At 38.4% G+C, this 14,514-nt stretch overlaps 1 protein-coding gene across 3 annotated transcripts in view; it reads left to right on the forward strand.

The window, feature by feature from the left end:
* Positions 1-14,514, forward strand: part of fstl5 (follistatin-like 5) — a 183,655-nt gene that overhangs the window by 23,007 nt on the left and 146,134 nt on the right. For all 3 annotated transcript variants that reach the window (XM_044206146.1, XM_044206147.1, XM_044206148.1), the window contains exon 2: positions 5,586-5,727. In XM_044206146.1, coding sequence (XP_044062081.1) covers positions 5,586-5,727 — 142 coding nt within the window. The remainder of the gene's footprint in view (positions 1-5,585; positions 5,728-14,514) is intronic.

The raw sequence follows: 14,514 nt of genomic DNA on the forward strand, positions 1-14,514 counted from the left end.
GAGCGGCTGTGAGCTTGTCAAGACATGATGCATTGTGTACGTAGTGGGGAAATAGGTAGTCTTCATTTGAAAGTCAATGCCAATGCTTAAACATGCTCCGAGGAATTTAAAACCACGAGCCAAAGTTATCATTGCACTCCCTGAGGGGGTCCAGGGAAAACTGCTGTACTGTTTCCTGTGCTTTCAACAGGGCTCCAGACTAACTTTTTATATTGGTGGCACTGGTGCATCTAACTTTTTCATTTAGGTGCTACCAGTACATAATTTAGGTGGACCCAATAATACATTTTAAGTGTTTACTTTTTGGGGGGGGATAATATATACAAGGTACAAGGTAGATTTATTGATCATTTTACAACAGAGGGTTGTATAACGAGATTTGAGTTGTATTTCCCTTTATGCTACTCACAAGAACAAACGTTATATACAAACATTATATACAGTATATGAATGAATAAATAATAAGTCATAGAAGGCTAATATTTGAAAGAATACATTAATACATTACCCTATTTCTGCTAAGTTATTTCTTATTTGGCCATTTTAATTCTATTTAATTCTCCACCTTATTTTAGTTTTTACTCACAAACTACTTTAATCTGTTCACTTTGCTTTCCCTTGTGTTCTTTTTCTTTTCTCTACACACGCACACGCACACACCTACACCTCTGGTCTCCTGCACACATACACCGGCTTGCCCCGCCTTTTTCTGTTTCTGCTGTATGTTTTATAAAGTAGCCCAAAAAACACAACTCGCGTTTTGGCCTGTAATTCTGTTTTCACAACAGCAGGTGAACTGCGTGTGGAGGAGGAAACGATCTAAACCAACATGGTACCGAATGACATCGGCACCAACAGGTGCACTTACAAGCTTTAACAAATCAACGGCATAAGTAGACCTACATTAAACAGGAGACTCTCTCTCTCTGTTTCTCTGCAGAGCATGTGCGATTGTCAGTTGACCGCACAGGAGGGGTAGAGCGAGGGGAGATTGTCCACGCGTTAATCGATCGCGAATGGTGGTGTTTTTAAAATTTTTATCAGACCTGCTAAATGCCAGGCGCACTAGTGTGACCAATGAAAATGTTGAGTCCTGGAGTACTGTTTCAAGCTAAATAAATAAGTTTTTTACTCAAAATTTACTGAAATCACACACAAGGACTATATGACATGTTCACACAAGTTGATGTCAGTTAAATTAAGGACCATGTACCCTTAAATCTGTCACAACAAGCCCTTATATTTTCCAATTAAATCTGTATTTTGCTTTTCCTGTTAAATAACATTTCAGGTTGTATGACATCATGTGCACTAGTTTTCTTTACAGGGGGGATATTTACTTATTAAAAAACCATTTATAAAATAAACTTTCCAGTTTATTAGGTACACCTAGTTGAAACTAATGCAGTCTAATACAATAGCCCTCCAATAAATCCTACATTCAGGGCTCGACAGCAACGGTTGCCAGGTTGCCTTGGCAGCCATTTTGAGAAATTGGCAACCTATTCTTGGCCTTTGGTTGCCATCAGTGGCAACTAGGAATGAGAATCAAGAACTGGTTCCATTTCAAAATCAGTTCTAAATTGTCCAATCCATCAGAATCAAATGCCTTGGAGCTTATCAATTCCTTTTAGCTATGTTGGCATGCTGGTTGAGCAAGTTTCTCTCCTCTCCTGTCCTCTGTCTGCTCCCTGGAGCGCAGACAGGTGAAGTAAACATTACTTGAGTTGACAGCAATGTAATGCTGAAATTCAAATTCATGTTTTGTCGAGAGATGCAGTGACTTAAACCAAGTGAGGAGTAAGAAAAAGTATAAATAATATGTAATTTGAGTAGAGGAAAAGTCTGCTAGCCTCTAGGCTAATTTATGCAGTGTAAAATGCCATAGGCTTAAGCTAATAATGATGACTAGCAAAAAAATATTTTGTCTATGAACCTTAACAGTTATTACCCCCCCTTGTGGCGCGTCCGCTGTCAACCTAGGGGAGGGAAACCCTGTACTCTGTTTCTACTGTTCAGATCATAGACTGTAGGTTCAGACTCAGAGATAATAAAACAGTTGCATTGATGATAAAGAATCAGACCGATTTAAGCGATAATGGCATTGGTATCAATAAAATCTATCAATTCCCGTCCAGGGGCAACTTGTTAACGTATAAAAAATAGGGACAGCAAACAGCCAAATGTGCACCCCAGAATTAATATATTTTTAATATTTGTTGCATTAGTGAAATATTGCTGTTACAGTTGGAACTGGAACCAGACAACACTGCATGTGCGTTGGTGAGTTTACTAGCATGTGCGCAGACATCTGTTTTCAAGACAATGGCGAAGCAAATTAAGTTATTTGACTGTGGGGTGAACAGTTCAACTAACCCATCAACATCACAAATGAATGCTGGTATTTTGTATACCAGGAATTGAGGGTGGACACTGATAACGCTTAAGATTCACATTCTGTAAATTATAAGAAAAAACACAAACTACAAAGAATTTTGTTCGGTTGCTGTAATAAAGCTATTAAACATTCTTTTATGTCACATTTTCATCATTAAGCTGACATATAACTGCATAGTATATTAATTACTCAAAATATAAGGTGACTAAAAATGGCAACCATATTTTCAGTTTCAGCAACCACAAGCTGAAAGTTGCCAGGCTGGCAATCAGGCATCACTCAACACAAGTTAGTGTTGAGCCCTGTACATTCATGAAGGTTATACTGTGAAGTTAAGATTTTGTGAAAACAGTTTTAGAGTGGTGTGGATTCAACGTTGTCATTTTTGAGGTAGTAGTTGGTGGTGCTGTTGAATTATTTTAAAGATGTTTATAATATTTAGTCTATCCTCACTGATATAAATGGGATGAATCAAATATAAGAAACACTTCTCAGTAATGAAATAGGCTACAATTTAACAGCACTACCAACTTAGTGTTTGCTGTTAATGATATTTGCAATGACAGTTTTGCTTTTGTCCAAGTTTTGCCTTTAGTTTTGCTTCCTTCCCTCTGTGTATTTTGTCATTGTGCCAAAGCTCTATTAAAAGTAATGGTGCACAAGATGAAAAGAAAAATAGACTCAATGACAAGAAAATTAACTCACCAATGGCCACAAAAACTCGACGTGCACTGCAGTCTAGTGTGGAACAGGAACAATTTAAATGTGCATTGTTCAATCCATAGCAAAGATGTTTTTTTCACTGTCAGGGACTTTGCTCTTTTAATAAAATACAGAACAGCATAGTTGGCAGTTTAGAAACAGTTTCGACCTCCCAGTAAGATTACTAAGTAGTCAGTAGAAGTAGAACTTGAAAGTTATTTGTATGTGTTGCAGTTGCACTGATCATAATGAGTTAAATGCGAGGAACTGTGCTGTATGACACTGTTAAACTTCTTAAAACTGTGCATATGTCTCTGTCTCTGACACAGCATCCTGCAAAAGTTAGTCCATTAATAACCCATTTAACACTGGGACGCCTCAGAGAAGTTGATTGATTGTGCTAGAAGATATGGTAATCCACCTAGTGTGGCTAAAATACTGTGTTAGCAGAGAAGTGGAGCAGCAGCAGCAGCTGCAGGCAGGGTTCCTACCTGGACCTGGAGAGTTTAGAAATGCGTAGAGAATGAATATGATCACATTAAAGAGGCAGATTTTATTGCCTCATAGCACAAAACGACCATAATATGTCTGCAGGGGGTTGGTGAGGCTATTGATCATTACCAGTGGTTTAACAATTACTTGGTCAGGTTCAGAAATCTTTTGAATTTCTAGACTCTAGACACTTTGGAATAAAAGTTCTCTGCCCACTGGAATATCAAGGCACTTTCAATGTCCCCTCCCTACTACACCGACAGAGACAGGAATGAAGGACTGGCATGAAAAGATACTTCATCTAAAATGGCTAACAGCTTTGTTCCTAAGGAAAATAGGATTAAAGCAGCAGCATTATGTTAGTATGTTGCATATAACTTAATACATACATTCATTTCTTTGTAGATATTTCCTTTTGAATATCTGCTCTAATTAGCTGGTTTGTTTATCTCAGTTCAAGAAGATTTGACTTTAATGTTTCTGTAAATTCAACGGGACAAGCTGGATGGGTTCGTTGCACTGTAGGTGGTCTGATGGTGGGTGTAATTTGTGTAGGAGGAGGTTCTATCAAGGTTATCTTAGAGTTTGACGAAGAACATAGATTTTTAAATGCCATGTCACTAAAAGGTCTGGAAATTGGATGTTGAATCTGGCAGATAATTATATGCACACCCCAGCTGTTGATATCTGTTCTTCAAATTGAAAGTTTATACTTCCATCAGCATGAATCATGAATACTGTGCACAGTGCAGTGCAAGTTCTTCATATCTGCTCAAGAAAATAAAGTTGTTTTAAAATAAAGGGATCGAGTTTCAAAGCAGAAAATTTGCAGGAAATCTGCAGGTGTCAAGACAGCTCAGGAATGCAATAAAAGTCATATAAAGTCCTGAAAATAAAGTTTCAATGTTCCTCTTCGTCCGGGATCAGAGTGACATGCCGCTCTGCTGGCACGACCTCCTGACCTCCAGTGAATAGCATGTGGGCCCACAGAGCTGCCAGAACAGTGCCATTGTTGTCAGACTCAGTGTCACTCCAGAAGAACAAGGAAGCAGGGTCACCATCCTGCTGTCAGTCATCTTCCCTCCGCTGGAGGATGATGAGCAGGCACTGGTGGCTCGAGACGGCTTAGAAAGTACAGCTCAGTGTTTGCCTGTGAAAATCAACAAGTCAGATCGAGTCAAATTTATTTATAAAGCGCTTCTAACAAAGGGGATTTTTGCGACGTGCTGCACAAAGAACCGGGGCATAAATGCAAATAAAGACTAGGGATAAAAATAAGAAGAAACAAACTTATTGAAGATTTTAACATAAAGCTTGTGTGCATGTGTTTGTGTATTTGTTTGTGTGTGTGTGTTAAACTTGTGTTAGGCAATATGAGAGCACTGGCTAACGCATATCCTCTTCTCTGTGTATTAACTGCATTTTTACTTCCTTGAACACTGCTGTTTCTGGGACACAGATATTTTTACAGGGCATGCTTTTTTCTCCCCACAAACACTGTTTTGTTTAATTCATGTCATGCAAAGGTCAATCTCGTTTTTATACAGCGCAATGAATTATTGAAAATGCTGTTATATTGGAATGAATAGTCTCACTCCGTTTGATAAATATATTTGGGCTGCATCTCTGTGAGGGTGTGAGGAAACTGTTTAAGATGTAATCTCTCCGCTACATCACAGTTGCTTGACTTAGACACTCAGCCTAATTAATCCAAAGCCCTCACTTTAATTGCCTTAATATATTGGCTCTTTGTCTTCTTTATCTTGATTTTCTCATGACGTCTAGTCCCTCTTAATTGATTCAAAAGGAGATCTAATCTCCTCACCGAGTGTAAGGCACGTATTGATAGCTTTAGTTTAAACCAGCGACAGTTTTGCGGTTCCCATTGTCTACACTAATTACGGTGGGCTTGATGTATTGTCTTGGGCAACTGGTATTGAACCTCCAGAGTGTTGGAGAAGAGCACTCACCATTCTTGTTTGGTTTTTGACAGGAAAAGACCAATGAAGACAGCCAGATGGTGGTCGGCGGCAATTTTACTGTTGGGGCTCGCTGTGCTCGGCGCCGACGGGAGACCCAACAAGGAAGGATTCAGGCCGCCGCCCTATCGACCAGTTGTGAGATTCCGACACAAGGTATTGATCGCCTTCTTTTTTTATTTGCTGTCCGTAACAAGAAGGACCATGTGCTTTTGCCAAGTATGAAACTAATTACAGTGGCACTTTCTTCCTGCATCAGATGACTCTCCTGTGGTTGTTGTTTTTCTGCCTACTGAAAAATACTTGATGAATCATTATCCCTCCCTCTGTGCCAGGGGACTGGCTTTTCAAAGACAAAATCAAATAAATGCGAGGCACAGCTGAGCAAAGAAGAAGACAAGCTTTGAATGAAGTGAGGATGTTAGCATGTAATTTTAGCTGAATGTTTAAACTGAAAGATGCTTTTAATGTCGACTGACCCAGCAATACAGGGCTGGCCTCACAATCAAAATCTCTTGCTGCATCTCAAGAAATAAGTAAAAAAATTTCTGTCTAAATTATACTGTTTTTTTTTTCTCTGATTTGTTTCCAAAACAGCATAGTAGCAGAGATAAATCATTTAGAACCAGACTGGGACTGGTTTTGGCAGACAGGGACTTGAGGAAAGCAAAGTGTTTTGTCAAGAGGCATTAGTCGGATTGTGGTCTTTTAGTACACATTTACCATAAGCCCCCTTTCCAGTTCTGTTCACTAGCAAACACTTCTCCTCTCTATCCAATCCAAGATAAAAATTAGCAGTGACAATAACGAAAAAATGGTTGTATGTTTGCTTTTACTACAAGGCAGTGAAGATGACAGAGATGAAGATTTCTTTCAGTCCGCTTTAGTCATGTCTGCATAGGAATGAAAGGCAAAGATAGTGGTACTAAAGGGTGTGTGGGGTGAGAGGTGGTTAGAAAGAGATGGAGAGGGAGACAGAGGGAACAGATGGTAGGAACGTCATTGGACTGTATCAGAGTTGAGCGAGGAGCCGGGAGCGTTGCAAAGCTGTTGAATCGACACAATGGTCAAACACATTTTGACCTTTTGAACATGATTTATTCAGAGAGATGCTTTCTAAACATGTGGGCTGCAGATATCAGCTATACAAGAGTTCTGCTTCTTTCTAGCCACAGCTACCCTGGAAATTGTGTGTGTGTGTTAAGGCAGTAAAGAGATTTAAACTTCAATACCCAAAAATCCTGTAATATGATCTCAGTAAATTGCAGAGATAGCACTTGTGCCAGGTTGGGATGTTTTATACCAAAGGGAAGAGAGAAGCAAATGATCCAACGACCACCCCTGCCTGTACAGTTTTGGATTTCAGTTTTAAAGGACTAGATCACTGTTTTTTAACCTTATCTCTATGTACAGTGTGGCATTGTTTTGTCAATACTTTGTACCACATCCTACATATCCTGGGATAAGCAGAAGCAAGAAGAAATACCAGATTTCCAGATTTCAATGTCTCACAGTTTCATCTTGTAAGGAAAATGCTTTGAAGTCTGGAGAATAAAATGTATCTTTCCTTAGCCTGTGATCACACCTTTTAGGTGTAGGATTTGGGGAATAGATAGACTGTTTCTATATCAACAAGTGTAACTGATCTAGGCAGAGAAGTGTACAGGTACCAGAATTTTATTCCAAACTGGTGAATCTATAGGCAAGGCAAGTTTTTGTATAGCACATTTCAACAACAGGGCAATTCAAGTGCTTTACATAAAACATAAAACAACATAGGGCAATATAAAAAGACATTTAAATACAAGTTAAATAGAAAATAAAAACAACATAAAACAGGAGAGTAGAAGTTACAGCACAGTGTAAGAAATTAATCATTATTTGATTTAATAAAAAGGCATCAGCAAACAGAAAAGTCTTCAGCCTATAGTGTCTACTTTTGGAAGGATGGGGCGCCCTGATGAAACAGGGATACTTTTACGTGTTAGGTTTGGTTATAAATTTGGAAGACAAGTGAAAAGTTAAGCTTTTTTCAATGATAAAAAAACATTACTGAACTAGATGTTTAGTACCACTTCGCAGTAGAAGGTAAATTAACAATGATCGAATGATTTTTAAAAGGAAAGTTTGCCCAAATCACAAAACAAACAAAAAATATCAACTCTTACTTTTTAAGTCTCTGGGAGGTCTGCGGATTATCCTGAGTTACCTTGACTTTGTCTTTGGAAAGACATGTTGCTGTTGAGTTTCCAAATGTAGTTTTTCAATCTTTTGAGCAACAGAAACAAAAATGAACTGATCAATTGCGATAAAATACAACAACTCACTCCATAAATTTGACCTTTTTATGAAGTTTACAATGTTCAGTTTTTATTGATATTGTTGGAAATATGTAAATTCAGTTAGTTTATTACTAAGATCATAGTTAAATTTGCTGTTGTATTGGACTACATTAGATTGAGGCGTTTAAAATTTTTTGTCCTCCCTATTTACATACATGAGGGGGGGCAGGATATTAGAAATGCCTCTGAATATAATGCAGTCAGTACAACACCACCACTAACTACAATCTCAATGCTAAAACGTAAAATTGAATTAACAACTCTATGACAGTGCATCATAAAAGTAGATTTTATGGTAGAACATTGCATTAGTTTGTACAGGTGTACCTAACAAAGTGGCCATTGAGTGTATAATAACCTTAGTTACACTGAAATGGCATCACAACTTTCAACTTTCTCAAAAAATCAGTACTTGAAGCCAAAACGATCTGCAGGGCTTAACACCACTAGTTGCAATTGAGAAAGTTTGTTTTTTATGATTTGGTTGAAGTTACCCTTTAATTGGGCTATATTTTTTACATACAATAAAACTAACTGACAGTGTTTTCAGATTTGTTTTTCTCAAAAGCAGCATTCCTTGCATTATAGTAGTGGCTAAAAAACATCTTGGCAAAAAAATGCTCAAAGTTTATTGTTAAAACTAGCAGCTTTTAGAATTTCAGAGGTAGCTGAAAAGACACTGAGACACAAATCTTAGAGGTAGCGCTGCTTGTGTTGACTACAAAATTTGCATTGCAATTTGTCTTTTTTTTCATTTGATACCTTTCCTGGTTATTTAATCTTTTTTCCCTCTACACAATCCTAGGTATCCCTGCTTTCACATTATTTTCTGTTGTACTGCACTGAGAGTGTACTATGTGCTTATTATTGTAATGCCATGTCATTTGAATGAACTAGACATATGTTCTTGAAGTAGTTTTATTTCAACCAACAGCACATTTTGAAGGTGGTTTAAATAGTGCTTTACCTTCTTTTGTGTCAAACTGTATATTATATCTTGTTGAAACTACCTAGTCTTGACTTCCTCTATTTTTATTGCCCTGGTTTTGAACCAGTGACTTTAATAATTAGAGTAATGTATGTCCACATGTTGCAGGAATTTGACAAGAAGCTACAAAAATGATGTATGTGCTTTTCCACTCCAATGAAATTAATGTGCCAGGCACTGTAATTACATTGCCGAGGAATGTCATTACAGCATCTGCATACCATTACAATTCATCCTGTGAGAGGACATAGGTAAACTACACTCATTTATCTGCTTGTCAAAAGAGATGTGAAAATGTACAGCCCTTTGGTGAAAAATGGCCACATTGCAAGCCCTTTTCCAAAATATGTCAAGGGCCTTTTTGTTGCTTAGAGAAGTTTCTCCGCTGTTGGCCACATTGTTGAGAGGTTCGTTTTATCCACTTGTCAATACAGTTGAGTGAGCAGCGTTAAAGAACAGCTGTTTCAAAATGAGATATCCACAGATTGTAGAAAAGCAATACCAAGTTTTGGTTGACAGCTCAATTCTTTTATTTTGTTGGTACTTTTTAAAGGATAGTAGGTAGTCAAAGTCCCTAGTTACAAAATGTCAGCAATTGAAAGTTTAAAAAAAAAAAAAAAAAATCTTGTTTGCATCAAATTTTTTATAAAATTCCTATCATATTCAACATTAATGGAACGAGATAGTACAAAAACTGAGAATTTTTCTAAACGACATAATTGCATAAATTTCCTCCTCCTGCACATTCAGAGAAATGTACTGAACATCCTTTGAGCTCACCATCACAAGCTGTGATACACCAGTGGCCATGTTAATGCTATGCCTTTTCCTTTGTTTTGAAGGACAGTGTTTGACAAGAGTAACAGGATCAGATACGACCTTATAAGCTTTCCTCACGAAGACTTCAATCACCAGAAGGCACTCGGCCATAAACAGCTGGTCACGTGCTCTACCCATAATTCCCATGGTATTGTTTCACATAGTCACTGTGAAATCCTCCACATGGGGTCAGGTATAGGACACAGATCTTGGCCACCAGAATCCAGCTCACCCATTCCCAGCTCTGGGAATACAACTCAAAGTGATAGTTACTGTTCTCAAGCTTATATTACATGGAGATTTTATTTTATACAGTCATACAGTCTTTCATGACGAGTTTCACTTTAAGACTCGATGTATAATTTTTGAAATATGTGGAATAGTGGCCAGACTTGCTCGACACGTGGGACAAAAGCAATTTCTGAGAGTTTTTCGCTCTGACATCAAGCTGTTATGTCAGGACAAACAAAATGGAGGCAAGGACAACCATGTGCAAAGTCCCATCCATCCAGAACTGGCTTGGCCACATGGCAAATCTAGATTAAGAGGGGATAAGCAGAGACAGAGACAGAAGGAGAGAGAGAGAGGGTGGGGTGGGCAAATGAGATTGAGATAAAGAGACAGGGAATGGGAGAAATAACCAGAATCAATCGTAAAATTCACAAGAAAAAGCTTGATGTACAGTAGCTTCAGTTAAAGCCGCAATAGGCAGTGTTTGGCTTAAATGTGATCACTGTCAGTATTATTTCCACCCTCCTCCTCCTCCTCAGCTGGTCAGTTTTAGCCCCAACCCTTGTCACTCATCTTGATGAGCTGTCTACTTTCAAATGGCAGGCAGCCTGAGGCTTAGGTAACCAGCTTCTGTGAGATCTCCACAGGGGCTGAAGAAGCAGATGCTGTATGGAGCCAATCTGCTATAACAATAACAAGATGTCAATGTCCATGCTGGTGTTAACCTGTGTTAACGTTTTGCAGTGTTGAAAAAAATTAAAGGGTCTATGTTGGTGTGGGCATGTTGCCACAGGTGAAGAAGGTGGATAGTATGCACAACTTCAATTGGGTACAGATGCAGGATGAAAAACTTCATACAAAAAAGGAGAGGTTGTCTGCACTTTGATATTTACAAGCTCCCAAAACATTTTTTTTAATTGATGCAATATTTTGACCTCCACGGTCTGTCTGATGAAGACTTTGAGTTTGAAGACTTATCAGATGCCAAAACACTGCACAGTGTTTTATAATATTATGAAAAAGTTATCATGGAGTAAATAATAATGTATCTTTTTTTTTTTTTTTTTTTAAATGATTGTGAGGTTAACAGTAGCATTAACATTATTCACATTACAAAGTAATCTAGTAGGAATATGCACTTTCATGTATTTGGTTTTCTAATGCTGTTCTTTGCAAGATGAGCTTGCATCGGCCGCAGCAAAAGTAAAAAAAACGAGCCTTCTGCATCAGCACCTTTGCTGTCCCAAAGCAGTGGTGACATTGAAGTGAATGAGGGAGCTGTGTTGTTTTTCACCAAGCACTATCAGTGTGAACTAGGCTTAAAAGATAGATCCAGCCTTGCTGATAGTGTGTTGTACTGTATATTTTACTCACTTGTCATACAGGTATGTTGCAATTTGCAGTTATGTTAGAAGTTGAAGTGATGAGATGTGGGCGGTCAGCCAGCTAGCTGTGACAGGGGCAGATGAACCACGGGTTGTACAGCTGGGTGCTTCACCCTCCCCAGAGTCTCAGGGCAGGAGAGACAGGCCTGTCAGTGGCCCAGGGGAAATCACTCTCTTCAAACAAATGAAGTGTGAACACTGCCTGCCATATGCAAATAGGCCCCATTTGATATCTTCCCTACCTGTAGTGCAATTCTAAATGTCACCTCATCCAGAGGGTGGGGGTGATACGAAGAATGTCAGAGAGCCACAGGTGTTTTCTGTGATTTGTGCCTACTGGGTCGGTAGTCAGCAATGTTTTGTCAAACATCCAGAAAGATGATGCTCAGGGACAGCTTTTTACCAGATCTTGGTGTTTTAACTTAATTGTCTTTTTAGTTTATAGTTTCATAGTATCATCTCATCTTTATAACAACTTATTTTTAGATCAAAACAATCAGAGTAAGTTGATAGCATAGCTGGGTAACTAGTGGCTTTACACCTGAGGGGATATTTCCAGACATTAAAGCCATCTGATGTTAAATAGTTGTGACTGGTCCTAGATTTGCCTCTGAATATGAAGGTTCATTTTCCAGACATATACAACCATTATTAATCTCTGTATTCATTTTAGTGCAGAAACGAAAAGTTGATTAAATGAGTTGTTTGACAGAAATCTAATTGAAAACAATTTATCAAACAATTTACCACAATCTATTATCAATCAAAAATACAAAAAAAATACCTCCTTGCATCTTTTCAAATGTGGGGAGTATTGGTTTTCACAATCTTGCTGCTTCAGTTTTTCAGTTTTTTTGGCAATTTGCATATACTCCAGAATGTTATGAAGAGTGATCAGATGAATTGCAATAAATTGCAAAGTCCCTCTTTGCCATGAAAATAAGCTTAATCCCAAAAAAACATTTCAGCCCTGCCACAAAAGGACCACCTGACATCATGTCAGTGATTTTCTCGTTAACGCAGGTGAGAGTGTTGACGAGGACAAGGCTGGAGATCACTCTGTCTTGAGTTAGAATAACAGACTGGAAGCTTTAAAAGGAGGGTTGTGCTTGAAATCATTGTTCTTCTCTGTTAACCATGGTTGCCTGCAAGGAAACACGTGCTGTCATCATTGCTTTGCACAAAAAGGGGCTTCACAGGCAAGGATATTGTTGCTAGTAAGATTGCACCTAAATCAACTATTTATTGGATCATCAAGAACTTCAAGAAGAGAGGTTCAGTTGTTGTGAAGAAGGCTTCAGGGCGCCTAAGAAAGTCCACCAAGCACCAGGACCGTCTTCTAAAGTTGATTCAGCTGCGGGATCGAGGCACCACCAGTGCAGAGCTTGTTCAGGAATAGCAGCAGGCAGGTGTGAGTGACTTTTGGAGGATGGCCTGGTGTCAAAAAGGGCAACAAAGAAGCCCATTCTCTCCAGGAAAAACATCAGGGACAGACTGATATTCTGCAAAAGGTACATGGATTGGACTGCTGAGGACTGGAGTAAAGTCATTTTCTCTGATGAATGACTGTTTGGGGCATCTGGAAAAAAGCTTGTCCAGAGAAGACGAGGTGAGCGCTACCATCAGTCCTGTGTCATGCCAACAGTAAAGCATCCTGAGACCATTCATGTGTGGGGTCGCTTCTCAGCCAAGGGAGTGGGCTTACTCACAATTTTGGAGAACACAGCCATGAATAAAGAATGGTACCAAAACATCCTCAGAGAGCAATTTCTCCTAACCATCGAAGAACAGTTTGGTGACGAACAATGCCTTTTCCAGCCATAAGTTATAACTAAGTGGCTCGGGGAACAAAACATCTAAGTTTTGGGTCCATGGCCAGGAAACTCCCCAGACCTTAATCCCATTGAGAACTTGTCAATCTTCAGGAGGCAAGTGGACAAACAAACCCCACAAATTCTGACAAACTCCAAGCATATTCCAGTATTGCCATTCTGGAAGAAAATGTTTTCTCGGCAGTTGTCTCTTTATGAATTTAACTTGTTTGTGATGATTTATGATGATTTGAGTAAATGTAATTTGACATGGTAGTATTTTGTTGTCACTTTTCAGCTGCAGTGCATAAGCACCAACAGTTGTATTTAACAGCTGCCGGGTTGCCACAGGAAGCCTCTACATTCAACTTAGGACTTCTTTAAAATATGTTAGTGCTCATGTTATTTCCTCTGATAAGGGTCTCATTAGCAACAGCAGTTATTAATGCATGCAAGTGTGCAGACTCAGTACAGTCTTAATGAAAGTATAAGAATGACAAAATGTAGAGAAAATGGCACAGATAGTATAGTACAATGATACAGAATGTAGTAACCAAAATAGTAAAGTGAACTGAATTATTCTTGCAGTCAAAATTTTTAACCAGTAAGATCGCTTGGATACAATTATCCATATGTGTAAAATACTTCAAATGTATCAGATACTCTTTTAATTGACTTAGAATCAAGTAAGCACATTTTAGCAAAAATATACAGTACAGAGATTTTCTGTGCAATTCCATGAATTGGGTAATCTTCTATTTTCAGCAGGCAGTCAGGGACCACTGTTCATTATTGACTGTACCTGTTGCATAATGCATCTTCTCCATAACACCACAGTGCTCGAGCTGGTAGAGTCTGAATTTTCTGTACAAGAACATGAAGGATGAGCTATGCAGATTTCACTGTAGAGAAATCAAATATTTATGCCTCTTTCGGTCATATTCATGGTTTGTGGAGAGCAGCTACTCAGAATAGTAGTCCTGATAACAGCGTTTTCTACAACTATCATCACTATGCATGCTCTAAATGCAGCTGATTTTATAGTGCACAAACTCAAGGGGTAATGGTTATTTGCTCTTCTTTATATTTCTCAACACTACATTGACTATACTATTTCTTTTTTTTGGTCAAATACAGTTCAGTTATATTTTGGTTTGCTGTGAATGAGGAAAAATTTTAACTGCTAATTTGTTCAAGTGATGTGACACCTCAAAAGGCATATATGGACATCCAATCTTAGAAAGAAAGATGGCTAAAGAGATATAATAATTAAAATATCCTTAATGCACAAAATAAAATCATAGGGGATGTGACTATGGTAACCAGTTGAAAGGTTTATCATTGTGCATGTAAATGAGGAAATCATC

Source organism: Siniperca chuatsi, linkage group LG8, assembly GCF_020085105.1.
Source record: "Siniperca chuatsi isolate FFG_IHB_CAS linkage group LG8, ASM2008510v1, whole genome shotgun sequence".
Classification (NCBI taxonomy): domain Eukaryota; kingdom Metazoa; phylum Chordata; class Actinopteri; order Centrarchiformes; family Sinipercidae; genus Siniperca; species Siniperca chuatsi.